The 16207-nt window shown below is 38.9% G+C and overlaps 1 protein-coding gene across 10 annotated transcripts in view; it reads right to left on the reverse strand.

Moving 5' to 3' along the window:
- The window catches only part of SPHKAP (SPHK1 interactor, AKAP domain containing), a 64431-nt gene that overhangs the window by 15973 nt on the left and 32251 nt on the right, over nucleotides 1–16207 (reverse strand). For all 10 annotated transcript variants that reach the window (XM_023933191.2, XM_023933195.2, XM_023933193.2 and 7 more), the window contains 2 exons: nucleotides 4501–4560; nucleotides 1721–1855 (listed from right to left, as the gene is read on the reverse strand). In XM_023933191.2, the coding sequence (XP_023788959.2) occupies nucleotides 1721–1855; nucleotides 4501–4560 (195 nt within the window). The remainder of the gene's footprint in view (nucleotides 1–1720; nucleotides 1856–4500; nucleotides 4561–16207) is intronic.

The following is a 16207-nucleotide window of genomic DNA, read 5'->3' on the forward strand; positions in this document are numbered from 1 at the left end:
TGTTATCCTCATTTTATTGATATTAAAACATTTGGAGATTTATACAACAGAGCTGAGTCAGTGTCTCTGCATGGGACCACGCTTGCTGTATGGCTGTACCCTGAGCAAAGCCAAGCTTTTGCAGCTGATGATGCTGTGCTTTGAACTCAGGCTCCCAGGAAAGAGCCAGTTTGAGTGGGACCAGCTTTGGATTGGATTGTGGCAGAAGTTTTAGGCTGTGCAAAAGATGCCCTGGACCCCCTGGGCATTTGCACAGTATCTTACATAAGGTGATCCCCTCCTGGACCTTTTGTCTTTGACTGAATGCAAACCAAATATCTACTAATAGGGTGGGATGAGTGTTATGCTGGATTAGCATGTTTATTAGCTTGCTCTTCCTTTCTACCTAAAAAATGTGTCTGAACAGAAAACCAGATAAATTAGTCAGTTAAAACAGAAAAGATAAATTAGATAGCTGCTATGGAATTGAATTAGGCTCGAGCATGCACCATATTGTGAAAAATGTTATGAAAAACAGATGCAGTGTTAGATCAGACATTCTCCTGCTTTTTCCCCAATCCACAGTTTGTGGGATTGTATTTGTGAAAATGACTTGAGAGCAGCGGCATAAAAATCCTTGTACAAAAACTCTGCCAGTCACCTTACAAATGAATTTCTCTGAAAGCCAAGCAATAGGATGACTGCAGCATGTCTGGCCAATAAATCTCATCCAGTCTCAATGTAAAGCTTTACTTGACAGGAATTTTTTAGTTCCTGTTTGTCTTTTGCCTCCACTCTCTATGAGAAGGCTGTCAGTCGCAGTCTGTAGGCTTGTGCAGACAGAGGTGAGCTGGGTATTTCCCAATATGACCCTTGTTTGGGTCTCAGAATACCCCTGTGTGTATTGCAACATCTTGGCATGTGGGGTTTGGAGCTCCACCTCACCCACCACAGCCTTGTGCTTGTATTTGTTAAACATTCTAAATTCAGCCATTAGTCACAAGCGGCAGGAAACTCAATAACCAGGTAATTGCTCTCTTTAATGATCAGCTTATTGGTACACCATAAAATTCAGTGATCTTTGCAATACAGCTGTCACAGGATCTTCTTCAGGAAGGCTTTTGTACACAAGGTAATTTCAGTGAAAGAAAATTTCCTGCTTTTCTTATCTGCAGCAGACAAACCTGGAAATACCTGCTCACATCTTAAATTTATCGAGACAGTTTTGTACTCCAGGGTAACTCTGCAGTTTTAATGAAGTTGGGAGGTGAAGATGGATTGGGAATGAAAGTGGGAAGTGGCAAGACCACTGGAAAGGGAGTCTGTAGGAGCTGTGCCCTGGCCCAGCTCTATGCACAGAAGTGTTCCTTCTTTCCCCCTCTGCTGCCCTTCTGCTGCTCTTGAAATCTGGGTTTACGAATCAGTCTCTGCCACCAGTGCCTGCCTCCTCCAAAGGACCAAGCGCTAATGTGGCTCAAAGCATTACCAGCTGCAACCCAGACATGTGCAGGATCCAGAGGGAATAGCAGGATCTCTTAGCTGTCTTTGGGTACATGCTGTGTGTCCCCACACCGTGCACCACACACTTAAATCTGTGTGACAAAGGCTGCTGTTTGTATGTTTGCCAACTTACACTCATCTCAAATTGATCTCAGGTCATTCCTTTCAGGTTCCTTTTCCCCATTTTCCAAATTTCATCCTTCACAGACATGATGTGATTTAAAAATGAGTTGACTCCTACCTGGGGAACCTCATAATCGGCCTGAAGGTTTCCTGATGTCAATCCACTTAGCAGGACTATTTCATTTTCCTTCGGTGGCTGTACGTTCATCGAACTGATGAGTTTGGGGAGATTGGGTGAGACGCTGATCAACTTCTGTAGTATAAAACAGAGATTTTGCTCTCAGGTAATGAAGTCTGAGTTGCACAGTTATACTCATAAATACTAAAATTAAATAGCACTTATAGGCATCTTTTTAGAAAGCTCACTTGAAAGTATTACTTAAAGTAGATTAAGAATAGAATTAGCAGCATTAAAATGCACATTCTTTCTTTCGAGACACCAGACATGACAAGGATGTCTGTATAAACTTGTGCTCAAGTTTCCAGCAGGACAATCTGCCATCCCTCACACTGTCATGTGCTGAACAGCTTGATTGGATTGGTGTATCTAAATACTTCCTATTACTTGTGAGTTACTTAGACTTGTGAAAACAGTGTCTCTCTCATGGTCTGAAACACAAAAGTTTCAGTAGGTATGGTAATGAGAACAGAGAAAATATTCCTATTTGTGCTCCTTTCTGTACAAAGGCCAGGCCAAAAAGACAATATCTACTCTGAGAGTGCAGTTCTCTCTGCCAAGGATCTTGGTGTCCTTGTTCTGTGAACAGAGAACCAAGGCTGCTCCCTTAGAGCAGGAGCAAATACCGCCTCTGTTTTCTGCACCACCATGGCCCATGTGGTAGTGCAGAGCATGCGGCAAAGCCCTTCAGGGAGTGCAGATTTGGGCACCCAGCCATCTGCTTTACTTACTAACCAAGGCAACAACACTTTTTTGCCTTTTCATCTTCAAAGTATTAAGCTTGCACTGTTATTTTTCCTTGGATTGAATTAGATATAATAAAACTTTCTGGCTTAGAAAAGCTAAATCAATATTGGGAAACCATTCACTTTTCAGGGGTCTGATCTTCAGATGAGACTAAGTATTTTTATGTGACATAACTGAATTCAGTGTTTCAATTCAGTTTGATGTTTCACTGTAGCATAAAGAAGTTTTCATCCTTTTTTTTTATTTCAAATTATAACCTTTCTGCTATTGCAAACACTTCCTGAAGTATCTCTATTTTTCTACTGCCTAAATTGCCACATTTTATCAGATTTCTTAGGTAGGAAGTTATGGCATTTTATGTATCTTTTATTTCACTTCTTTACCTTTTCTTCAGCAAAAAAAAAGAAGTCTGGAAGCACAATTATTTTACACAAAGCCCCCCAGTTTAACCCATTCCAAGGTTCAATCAGTAATTCAAAATCCTAACAGTACCTATTAATAAATCAAGCACCTTCTAGTAAATAGTTATATATTTCATATGAACAACAGCTGTGCTAACATCTTCAAAATTATTCTAAGAAATGCTTTCACCACATCAGTGTACTGTATAAAATTCCATGCCACTCAATGCTAATTTACAAAACCTGCTTATTATACACAAAAATGGGGATGAGGGAGTTTCCTCTTGGAAAAGAAAGCACAGCACCTGTGCTAGCAGGGAATTTTTATTACCTACACTGAAAACTGAGAACAGATGTCTAGTTCTAAGACTGAGGGAGAAACTTCGGGTGTTTCCCCTTATAGCTTTTGTTCTTCAACAAACACTGTAAAAAACAATAAAACCACCACATTTTAGAAAACAACCACAGCTTCTGTGGCTTCAGTAAAGTAAAACCTCTCAAGCTGTTCTGCACAGTTAACCTGCTGATTCAATAGAAAAATCATTTTGCTGCAAGATACCATATTTATTTTTGACAACTGAATTTTCACAGATCCAGGATGCAGAAAACAGCATAGAAAAATTGTTCCTGCTAACAAATGACTTGAAGGAGGCATCAAGGTGCCAGCACTGGTTGTTCTATGAGCTGAAAGTGTTGCCAGCAAATGAACTGTAATGGTTTAACCAAGGAACTGCCTGGGTACTGTCAGGAGATCCTACCTGTGTTCACTCACTACCTATTGCATCTGAGCTGGTGTGTCAAACGTGGGCATTGAGCCAGGATGAGGGAAAGGAACTGATAAAGGAAGATGTAAACACAAAACTGGCACCAGGGCCTTTCTTTAAAATGTGACTTCTGCAGATTTAAGTTTTTTTTTTTTTTTTCTGCAATGGTATGTGTTTTAAATATCATATCATAGTTTGTTTCAGTGCTTGTAAAATAGCCAAGGTTTTTTATTGCTTTTTAAATTTTTCCTTTTTTCCTGCCCTTTTAACTTTCAGTTACACAGATCAAACATAACTTTTGATCTGTTTTATCTAGCCCATCTCCTCGAGACCACATAATCTACCTATGTGGAGCTTGACTGAATGAGATGGCTCAGCTGAACAAGACCTAGATGAGTGGAAAACTTTCAGAGGCTTTTTGGCAGTAGGACAGAGATCAGAAACTGGTGGCAGAGCAGGACACCAGAAACTCTTTTTATGTAGTATTGTGCCAAACTGAAAAAAGAAATGGATGTACGACATGTTCATGTTCACTTCTCTGATAAAAGCAAGAAATCTACTCATATAACTGCTGTGAATTGAGAGTGCAACAATCCATTACAAATTTCTGGGATGGGAATAAGAAATGCTATGTAACATAGTCCAGTGTTGAGACAATTTCAGATTTCTTAAGCATTGCTCTCTGTAATGCTTAAAAATCTGGGGTTGGCTTTGATTTTTTCATAGAATTTTAATCTGTATTTTTACTGTAGAGTCCTGATGAGCCTGAGTAGATCCATTGGCATGTTTTTAAGACCTAAGCAGTTACCTGTTTCACTTGCTCATCACTGCAATCATCTCTGTTGGCATCTAAATTCACAAAACAAACCTGTAATGAGAGAGAAAAAACACTTTACAAAGTTGTATTAGAGTGGCAGCAACCCTTTTAAAGTCACTATATTTTAATTTTTTAGCCTTGTAGCTGAATCTGTGAAGCTTTTTCCTAGTACAGGAAAGGTAGAAAGGTAAGTAAAGAGAACAACGGAATAGATGTTAAGAAAGGAGGAAAAAATGGAGTAAGAGTCATGACTTTATCTGTGCTGACAATCAGCTTGTCTGATGAATGAGCAAATGTTGCAAATAAATTGTAATACAGAGGATATTAGTAAAGGTAGAGGAAATGTTAAAAATAAATTTGATTATATATCTGATAAATTCTTCATGTCTTCCTTTTCCAATGACTTCTTCCTTTCAGGCACTTGTTGCTAAACGTTTTGTAAGTGCAATTGTTGCTTTTAGAGTTTTTCTGTGCACCACATAAATACGGGAGTATTTTTCCTAACTTTCCAGAATGTCTATGAGAAGTTTAAAACTTTATGAAAGTTATTTTTTATACTTGGTTCGTGAACCAATATTCAAGAGGAAGTTTTCAGCACTGCTAACTGAGCACCACAGAACATCTTAACTGCCTGGTGAGCACCTGATTCACCAGAAAATTCTGCTTTTGATTACAAGGGTTTTTGCCACTTCTTTGATTATTATGAGTTTCAGTGACTATTTAATGGTAGTGAGATTGACTTAAACAGAAACTTCAGACCTAAAGACCATTTAATTTCTGAAGACTTTTATTTTATTATATGCTTACTGGAAGGCCATTTTCTAATAAGAAAATCTCTCCTGCAGCTCTGAGTTAGAAGCAGGGACTCCAAGGCTAGGCTGACTGAAGTTTATGGGAGTTTGTTGTTGTCCTCATTTAACCCAAAACCTAACACAAATTCAAGGCACAGCTGAAGCCAACACCTGATTCCAAATAAACTGCAGATCCAAAATTTAACATAAAAGAGCTGAGTGATGGGCTCTTTTTTGCCTCTTTTTCAGTGAAGAGGAAATACTTTCCCTAATTCCATGTGAATATCCCATAGAAAATGAAAATGCTCTAAATTATCCCCTTCACCAACACTGTTGTGTTAGGCACCCAAGCTCCTGTTGTGTGCCTGCTTTTACACCAAGACAACCCTGATTTCAGTTTATATATGCACATGCCATATGTACAGATTATGACCATCTGCAGTAACAGCCAGAACAGCAGATGGAAAGATCCAGCCAGTGCTCCCATTATAAACCAAAAAAACACCCAGTGAAGAAGAAAGCCTTTTACCCTTTTAAATAATGTCATCTTTACATAAACTTACAAACATATTTTCCAGCCCTTTTACAATTTTAGCAAAAATATTTCTGTGGCCGATAATGATAACAATCAGGATATGCCACTGTCATCTGCTGAACTTTTAAGAAATAGTTATAAAAATGTCAAAGGTACAAAAATAATAAAAATACCCTCTAGCGACATAGTATGGTGGTTATGTAATGTCCTAAACATTTTACAGTTGATTAGACAAACACTTCTCTCACTTTTTACTGGGTTTTCATGTGTAGGCATTTTTCATACCAACAATAGGTAGTTACCAAAAGGCATTAGAAAATGACACTCTTGATCTGCACATGCACATTTGCCCACAACAATATGAGATATGAATCTGCAGGTGCATGGGGTGTGTTTGCTTAGGGGACCATTAAGTTGGCACCAGGGTAGGAAGTGTGGGAAGGTGTGGGGCAAGTTTCAAGCCCTCTCCAGCATGGTCACCCCATGTTGCAGGTAGGGCTTTCACTGAGGAGTGTTGTGAAGAAGCTGCACAGGAGCAGTTGTGTCTTCAGGGATTCTCTGATTAAACCTTGGTTTTCCTTTTGCTGTCTCCATGGGATGATGGCTCATGGCTTTGCTGTGATGAACACTGGCACTGCTACCAGTGACACTGACTGCCATCCTAAAGCCAGGCCCTCTCCAAGCAGCCAAAACAATCATCATCATCTATTATGAAAAATTTCTCCCTGTTTTCTGATTATGTAATGAAAGTTTTAAGTTCTCATTAGCTTGCATTGCTTGATTAACTTCTAGTAATTATCAGGGATACCTCCATCGAAACAAGGTAAAACAACACTAGAAGAGAACAATTAATAATCTTTAGGATGGAAATACTGCATAAATTATGAAGAAAGAGCCAAGGTGAGGTCAGCATTTGCTAATCTCAATTTAATTCTGATTATTTCTTCTTTGTATCAGATGCAGTATAGTTTAGCTGTAACCCAACCTTCTCCTCTTGACGGTATCTTTAAATGTCAGTCCTTATCCAGCCACCCCTTTACACCCCTTCACAGCCTTGACCTCCCACAAACACCTTTTCAGTTCCAAAGTGTGTCTGCTTTCCACTTACACTGATCTACTGCCTGGAAACCACACAGAAACTTCATGGTATTACCTTTTTTTTCTGTCTTAGGGAACACTTATTTTGGAGGAAGAAAACAACAAAATTTAAATGGTGTTGCATAATATGAAAAGGAAACAACCCACCACCCAAATTCAGGCTTTACACAGTGAGATAGTCACCCACAACTTCTCGAGTAGATGCCAGTATCTCCTTTTGGTTCAGTAGTTTTTCCAAGTTTAGAAATCCCACTTGCTCAAGAGAGAAAAGTGCTGTTCTTTTGGTGAACATGTACCACTGCACTGAAATGTAGAACAAAGCAGGATGCTACATGTCCCTAAACCATTTAATGCACAGGCAACTGTAAATAGCAACTCTTGCACTATGCAGATTCTTGTACATAAATAGCACAGATTTGTGTCTGACCTCCAACCTTCCTCTTATCAAACCCTCCAAGAATTTCTATTAGGATAGTTCCAGGCAGGTTATCATCACTAACTTGCTGAGCTCTTGAAGAAGTCTTTGTGTTCCAGGATCATATAAAAAGCAAATAGAGAAACTTTGCTTTTGCTTTTTCTTCCGTATTTTGCATGATAATTTCTATGACTGGTAAGAGGTGCATGGGGTAAATTCCAAATCTGCTCTTGAGTTGGTGTAGAAATTATGTAGACATGTCATTTCTTAAAAAGAACAGTACATTAAGAAATTATTTTTAATAAAGTATTTAAGGATGTAATGTAAATGTAGTATATTTTCCTCACTGACAGATGGCCACATGATATAGTTAACCTGGTAAGCAAAGTGAGAACCACAGTCCTGTGTTCTGTGCTCTGAAGGACTATGGTCAACACTTGCTTGAAGTGCTGCAGCAGGTGGGCTTTTTTTCCCCCATAAAATCAAATGCATCTACATTATACCATCCTCCCCAAAATTTCAATATCTATTTTAAAAGAAAGTAAGTTAAACTGAAGAGACAAGACTTGAAAATGAGAACTATATACAGATGGCTTGTGCAACCTGAATTTTACCTCATATGCCCGCATTTATGCAATGCAGTATTGCTGCCTGATTCAGTGAACAGGGAGCCTGAAGAAAGGGGGAAAATTATGTAGAATCACAGTACTGTGCATATGCCATTTTCTAACATTTGAGCCCATGACTTTGTAACCTAAAGGACACTCCTAAACACAGTTTCTTAGTTTCTAACCCCTCAACAGCTGGATTAGGCCAACACTGTTAAACAGACTATCAAAGTGGTAGCAGGACTATATGCAGTGATACAAACTGCTTCATCCCTGTCATTCCACCACTGCACCCACCCATCTGATCCTCAGCTTTGGCCTAGGTGTCACCAGCAGGCTGGGTTTGGTGCCATACACATCAGCAGAGGCTAAATGTTTGTGCAGATGTTTGGATTTGCAGCAGAACTGTGCAGAACTCTCCATGTTCTGTGCTGTCCTGGTTTGTATGTCAGGATGTAAATGCTATCCAGAAAATGAGCTTATAGAGCCTTTATCTCCCAAGTCTGGGCTGTTCTGCTTTTCCCATTCTTTTCCTGACACATCACTGAGTCAACTCATGCCAGGTGCCAATTCAGACACCCCACGAGACACCTAGAGGGTACAACTGGTTTGGGACTGCTCTTTTATCTGCCCATAAACTCATGTTTAATTTCTTACAAACAGACGTGAAACAATTAGCCCCAGCAGAGATCTCAGGAGAAAGTAGTTCTGAGCAGGCACTTCCTGGGTGCCAAGTTTAAACGGTGTAAATGCCTAAACCTGTGCAGGATGCAATTGCAGGATATGAGAAGGTGAGCCCAGGACTGAAGGCAGTTTTATGTAAAAATCCAGTCAAAGTGCTGGTAGGAATGCAGCCCTCATGGCAGAGAACTGCAGCAGCAACTGCAGCTCCACAGCAGGGAAAGCAGGATCAGACTGTGCTGCCCCTCGCATTCCCCCATGCCCTCAGCAGTGATTTTGTTCCCTTTAAATGCTACTATCTGTTGCTGACCAGAGTGCACTGGCAGGTATGTCAGGACAGCCAGCCCTGTCCTCTCTGTCCTGGTTTGGGTGACCAGTGTGCAGCTCTCCCAGTGTCACTTTTAAATTAACATGCACCTTACTGTGCTTCTTTGAATCTTGCTTTGGTGCTTGTGAGCGACATGCATCTTACACCAGTGCAGTGATGTTCTGATCATTTTTAGAATTATCCTTTGAAATACTAAAGACTTGGCATTTCACTTCCATGTTGTTTCCCCTCCGTATTTTGGGCAGGTATTGTTTATTCTGAGGGTGTGTGTTGTTTCTTATACACTACTGTTCTAAACACTTTGTCTTTTTAAATGTAGGGATGTGAAGGTACAGCTTGTGAAGAGGGTGATTGAATTTTACATCAACTGTGATTGCTGTGACAGTTGTTTTAAGGATTTAATGGAATCTTTGACCACAATAATTTCTGCTCTTAGCAATAACTCTGTGATAGGATGGCAGATTTGGAATTCTGAACCTATTCTCATCTCTGCAAAATAGAAAAACAATACAGTTGCTCTAAACTTCTATTAGACCTAATTCTGAGTCTCCTGGCTTTAGAAAGATTAGATCATTGTAATTTCCCCACAGCACAATAAAAGAATAGAGCTGCTCCAAGGCATTGCTCAATGGAATGCTGACTGTTTCAGAGAACCTACAGGTGCATGATGGGCTCCCTCAGGAGCTGAAGTCAGCAAAAGCCTGAGGAAAAAATATTGTTTTACCCTGTACTTCTGAGCCAAAGTAAACTGTAACTCACAGAAAATATCAAAGGAGTGGCAATGTGCCAGATTTTGTCCAGAAAATTGCTGTGAGCTCTGTCTCTTTGAAAATGACCAGAATCACTCATATACTTTGACTTATATTAGGATGGCATAAAGTGCCTTTTCCAGCAGATTGTATCCATACAGCCAGTTTGCATGACAGGAGCATTTGTTTTGTTGGAACAGCAAAAGGCTGATCTGCAAAATTCCCAAATAGAACTTTGCATTTATTTTCACTTGTCTTATATGTCTATGCTAATGTGATGGCTAAATAAAACCTCTTGGACTTGTGATATATAGATATAAATGTGTGTGTATATATACATATACACACACATATATGTTAGTGTGTATATATATATTTATATATGTACTGTCTGTAAGGTCCTCTAATCATTGACCTTCCTGTTCTTAAAAAATTGCAATTTCTTAAACCTTGTAATCCCAATGGAGTTTCAAGTACCACTTTTTTCAGAAAGATACAGCTGTGAAATTAATAAATAAATGTTCTAATATGCCACATAAGATCATCCATTAGCTAATAAGGAAATAAAATAATAGTTTTGAAGATTCTAGGGATATTTTTATTATCTAGGTCTGGTAGGACTTTGTGAAAGGAGGGTGATTGCAAACTTGTTTTGGAAGCTTATGGCTTTGGTCACCTCACCACAATTATTTACTAAAAGAAAACTTTCATAACTGATGCCTATATGGCTCCAGCTCTCAGTATAAATTCTACGATATAGTTCTGATTCATGTGCTGAAAAGCTGCTGTCAGGTTTTCCCCGTGACTCAGGCTTTGGAGAGTAGAAGTCTCCTTACATTACATCTTCAGACATTTGGGCTTTTGGGAAAATTCACTGCATTTGATGGAAATCTTGTTATCAACCACTCTGTGACTGCCCCAATAAATCTGCAGATGTTGGGTGTAAAACTTCCTTCACAGAAATTACTTTGCACCCATTAAGGCCAGGAGCAATAGCCAGCCGCCAGCCTAATATTTCTACCCTTTGCTTGTCTCTCTTTACCATTTTACCATTAAAAGGTTAATTTTTTTCTGTCACCACTTTTACTTATAGACTGGCATCAAAAGGAGTTTTTACTGCAGAATAGAAATAGAAATAGAAAGTACTACTGCTTGTGCAAGACTAAAGAGTTAACACACATTTCTGTAAAACCTTATATGCCTGCATTAATATTCTTTTTTTTTTTTTTGATAGGTCTTATTATGCTTATTTATTTTCTTTCTTTTTGTATCCATTTAAATGTTAAATAGAATCTCAGAGGACTAGATAATATAACTGTGACAGTTAACAGATCTGATTTCAAGGCCAGTCCAAATAAAAAAATGATAAATATAAACCAATAAACCATAATTGATACCATCATTTGGCTTTGTTCAAGTTAATCTTTACTTTTTCCATTTCCTGTATTTGAAGATTGTTGGTATGGAAAAATTATGGTTCCATAAGACTGTTGCAGGAGGTGGTATTTTAAAGGAGAATTTGTTCATGAGCAAAATAAGTATTAACCTGAAATCAGTCTGTGGGTTGCTCAGAAGCCAGTCTTGCATCTTATCCTTTTCTGCCTCCTCTGACTTCCTGCTCAGCAGGGAGGACCTGTTACTGAAATACAAGCACAGTCTGCAACAATGGGTCAGTGACCAGGCTGCTCCAGAAAGAAAAACTTCATAAAACAGTACTTCCGAATTTTAGACACTTCCAGGGAAAAGATTTCATAGAAACTGTTGCAACTTTAAATTGCCAAAATGCAGTGATGCAATAAAGTTTTAACTGTTGTGGTTAATTATAGGCCAGACTCTGCTAAATAACTCAGCAGAAACAGAGGTCAGTCCCAAAAGGTTTTGTTTAAAATCTTTGAAAAGTTTTGTTTAAAATCAGTGAAACCATCACTGGCTAAGAACACTGTCCCAAATGCACCAAAGAATATAAAATATTTAATGGTTTTAAAAACCAAGGTATTTAACAATGAAACCAAGGAGAAAAACAGACTGTGCAGCTCCAAATTCTGGTTGTCTTGGCAGTCTCTGCTCAGGCTGGTTTTGGTAAGCTAAGAAATACAACTGCCTGCAGTCTACAAAGCCAAACAGATAATTCTTTAATCCTATAAGCAACTGAAGCAGAAAATTATGATGATGTTTGAGTTACAGAAAAGAGAGCATTGATGGTACGTTCCTAATGAATGCTCAGATTTCTGGGACAGTTGAGTATTTGCTTACTGTTTCCTTTAACACACCTAGATACTTTTATTTGGTTCAGCATTGCTCTAAACTACCATAAAAATCAATTCCTTTTCTCAAAGACATTTGTATGACATGCAGAAGCACAAAACGAGATTAAAGCGTTATAAGTACTTAAATCCACTCTGCTTATCTGTGCACAGCAAACTGCTCTGTGGTGCTCTACAGGGTTTTTCAGTACTTGAGAAAGATGAGGAAGTCAATGTGGCTAAGCCTAATTAAAAAATGCAAATGATTTTGCTAAACAAAGATGTCAAGTGAAAATACTCCATAGCAGTGACTATGAGAGGCTGATCAGACTCAAGTTCTGCCTGCTCCAGGTCTCTGGGGTGTCAGGATGAGCAGGTATTACCCAGTGTAAGTGTAGCTATCAGCAGATAGAGAGTCAATTATGCATTATAAAACTAGATACAGGCTGTCAGATCAGCAGCTAAAACACCAGGATCTGGAACAGTGTATTTGGTTTTGAGTTTTTAAACAGAGCTAATTCTTCCTTACTTGCCTCTACTACTATAATTATACTTATCACTTCATTATAATTCACAATTTGTCATGTCACACCCCCCCCTCCATCTTTTTAAGTAAAATGTTAGTACACATAATAGTTCAGACCATGTATCTCATTTTTGTTCTGCTTTTCACACAGTGGAGCAGGTCTGCTGTATTTTGCAGTCTCCCAGGCTTAGGTGCCTTTTTTCCTGGAGTACACTGGGGGAAGAAGGAATGGGGAGGTGGCACTTTGCAAGGAAAACAAGCAGCTCCATGGTTGTCACACGTTATGAAACTCTTCCTGATAAATCTCTACTCAAAGCTTTCTGTGAAGGAATTTCAGGACTCTATCCAGTAGACCAGAAACTGTCTCTAGATGAAAAACAGGCCCCTTTTCTCTTCTGATTAAAAAATTCTTTACTAAAAGCAGATCATTTTCAGAAGATGGGGCAAGAATTAAGGAAGGAAGTATGCAGGTTTGATGATGGGTTTTGATTGAGCTCAGTCTAATGATAAATATGCACCATTATACACCATAAGAAATTAGGACTGTAATCTAACTGATCTAGATAATTTCCTCAGCTCTTCCTTTTCTCCACCAGGCCCATCCTGGCCCCAGTCCTTCTTCTGGCTTCCTGGATCATAAAATTAAAATTTTAAACCAAGACCATTGATTTTTCTCTCCTTAAAAAGGATCGTTTCATCCTTCCATTCACAGAATTTACATTCAGCATACAAAATATCCAGCTACTGCTGGCCACTGTTACAAGCGACAGATATTACAGCTTTGTGATGAATAAAGTTTGGTGACAGTGATCTTTCCTGTCATTTTTAACCAAACCTTTTGGGACTGACCTCTGTTTCTCCTGCAGTAGACAAGCACAGCATCTGTCTGCTTATGCATGCTCTACAAATTGCAGGGCAGCTCTGCCCCAGCTGTTAGGTTATAAATAGGTAGAGCTCTGAGGCAGCAAGATTACTTGAAAAAGAAGGAATGGTACAGGTTCCTGTGCTTATGAGTCAGTCTGGAAAACAGCTGGCTGTCTGACTGGCTGTGTGAGTGCTGAGATTAGAAAAGTCTGCTTATCTATGTATTAACATCTTAAGGTTAACTTTTCAGCACGCTGATGTGTAAGCTCTGCCACTGCCACTTTCCTCTCAGTAGACTTTATTAAAGTGTAGCTCTGGTTTCTCTGTTGTGTAAGGAAGGTTTGAGTTCACATCCTTACAATTTCTCAACTTCATCTGTATTCATGAAACCTGTAGGAATTCTGGCTCTGGAACCTCTGGCCTATTGTCAAATTAGACAGATATCACCCAGTAAGCTCAGAAGTGACTATTTCACTTGAGCCTGAAGTTATTTCTGTTGGTAAAGAGGCAACCAGAAACTCAAATCATGCATCTTTACTGAGTCTGTAATCCTAGCTGTTCTCTTGATTCTTTAAAAAGAAAATTAATCAAATTAATTTAAATCTAATTCAACCAGATTGTCAAATTATTTTTATTCACACAAACCTTCAGCTGCTTTAGGAAAATGTTTTGCCTAATCACATGTATTTTTGGACAGATTTAGGTCTTTTGCCAGTTGAGGTCTGCTTTATTGAGTTCCAGAATCCAGTATGAAATAGTAAAACTAAATAATTTCCTCTCATAGAGTCCTTTGAGCACTTGGAGGGAATGGAAAAAAAAAATGGATGTGGGGATCTGGAAGGACTTACCTTACCCTGTTCAATACACTGTTCAAGAAGCAAATGGGAAATTTTTTTACACTCCTCAAAGTAAATAAAGTTATTTTAACTGGGGAAACTAATTTTGGTGTATTTGATACTAACTCTTCCCATATACCTAGAAAAAATTACTTAAAAATATGACTACCCACATTTGCATACTGTCAGTTAAAAAGAGCATGGAATATCTCAGTTAATCTGGAGGAGGTGGCCATGACATCAGAATTATTGAATCCATCCCTAATCCCTGTGTGTCAGGAAGAAGTACCTGTACTTCTACACACATCCATCCCCACAAGCCCTGCATTCCCAGAGCCAGACCATAGAGCTACTTTCATCATAGCTGTTTTTCTACTAAATTACATAGCAGCTGACAGAAATAAAGATCTGTCCATGAGTCAGTCAGGTTATTAGTTATATCATTACTATTTTTAAGCTCTGCAATTTAAAAAATTAGTTGTTTGTTCCACATACTTAGTTGCACACACGGTTGGAGGAAAAAAAACCAACCTGAATAACACTTTTGAGGGGTTTAGAACAAATCGCTGGAATAAAACAATAATCTCCTAGCTTTCATCTTCTTGCATCTGAAATAGTAAAGCTGGGAATTAGAAAGGTATTCTGGTCTAAACTTCTTTCTCTATACATCCTTCTACCAGGAAAAAATCTGATTTCCTCATGGCCATCTTAAATCTGCAGGTCCACACTCATATTACAGAAAGGGGCCCGGGTACTCCTATATTGGTGATTAAAGTCAGGGCTTCTGTAGTTCCTAGTCTCTTTGCAGAAGACTAAAGAGATGAGAAATCTTGGCATCAACCTGAGGACTGGACTGGATCTTTTGTGAAAACAAACTGGAAATCTCAGCCTAAGCTAGGTTCCTGCAGTACTACAAGGAGTGATGTTTTTGGTAATTTCAGTGACACTGAAATATGTGTATGCTGTTTGTTTTTTGACTTACAGATATTGCATGGACATCTGCAGTGCATCTTTCAGTTCACAGGGCACATGGGCACTCTCTTTGTCTATACAAGGTCCTAAGAGAAGTTTTTTGGAGATGAGACCACCAGTGCAGTTAGGTGCAACCTACAGTGGGAGCTAAGGTTCCACACTAAGAGTACAAAGCTGTGCAGAAGAACTTCCACCCTGGTATGTTTTTCAAGTTCTCACACTGTCATGGGGGTTCTGTGTTTATCTGTGTGATAAACAACTGCTCATTTCACTCAGGAGAAGCTCTGCTGCCACAGTCAGCAGCAGCCTTAGCTGCAGCAGAGCAATTAGACAACCTGCCTGGGGGCACACGGCTCCTGCACCCACTCAAGCCCACTCACAGGTTCCTCAGCTATTTAAAGATAAAACTATGCAGTCGTACACAGACGCTAATGAAGAGGAAATGAGGATTATCTGAAGGAGGAGTGCGCATGTGGCTTTCTTTTGCACATGGTTTTATAATGCCCAACGTGTCATCTTCATTCATCTCCCTTCTGGTTTTATAGTAGGCTTTAAAATGCCTTCCTGCAGAGCAGTGAGGTTTGTGACACTGTCATTATAAAGCATGTAATGGAAAATACACCTTCCTGTAATTTCTGGGAAAGAGAGATCTCAACCATTAACAAACTGCTAGCTGAAATGTGTGAGTTTCAGGTAATATTCTTCAGTGTTCCTTCAGAGTATTCTGCCACTTTTTTTTTTTTTTCATCATTATTATTATTTTGCCTCCACTTCACCTCAGAGTAGTTTTGGGAAGTAGGCAGGAGTTTGTTTCATGCCTTGCTGTTGAATTGATGTGCTGTTTTGGGATGGGTAACTTCTGAAAAGTGTCTCCTTTTCTTGAGCATACAGGAAAGTAGCTACTGAAGAAGTACATATAGTGTGTATGGTATGTAGTGCTTTAATGATTGAAGGATATTTTTGTGAAGATCTGCAATCTTATAACAAATAAGGAAACTGAAACTTACCAGTTGTTGCTTTTTTGTTGCAGGTATTTGTTTTTAGATTACAAT

This window comes from Cyanistes caeruleus, chromosome 10, assembly GCF_971803275.1.
Source record: "Cyanistes caeruleus chromosome 10, bCyaCae1.hap1.1, whole genome shotgun sequence".
NCBI classification, from domain to species: Eukaryota; Metazoa; Chordata; class Aves; order Passeriformes; family Paridae; genus Cyanistes; species Cyanistes caeruleus.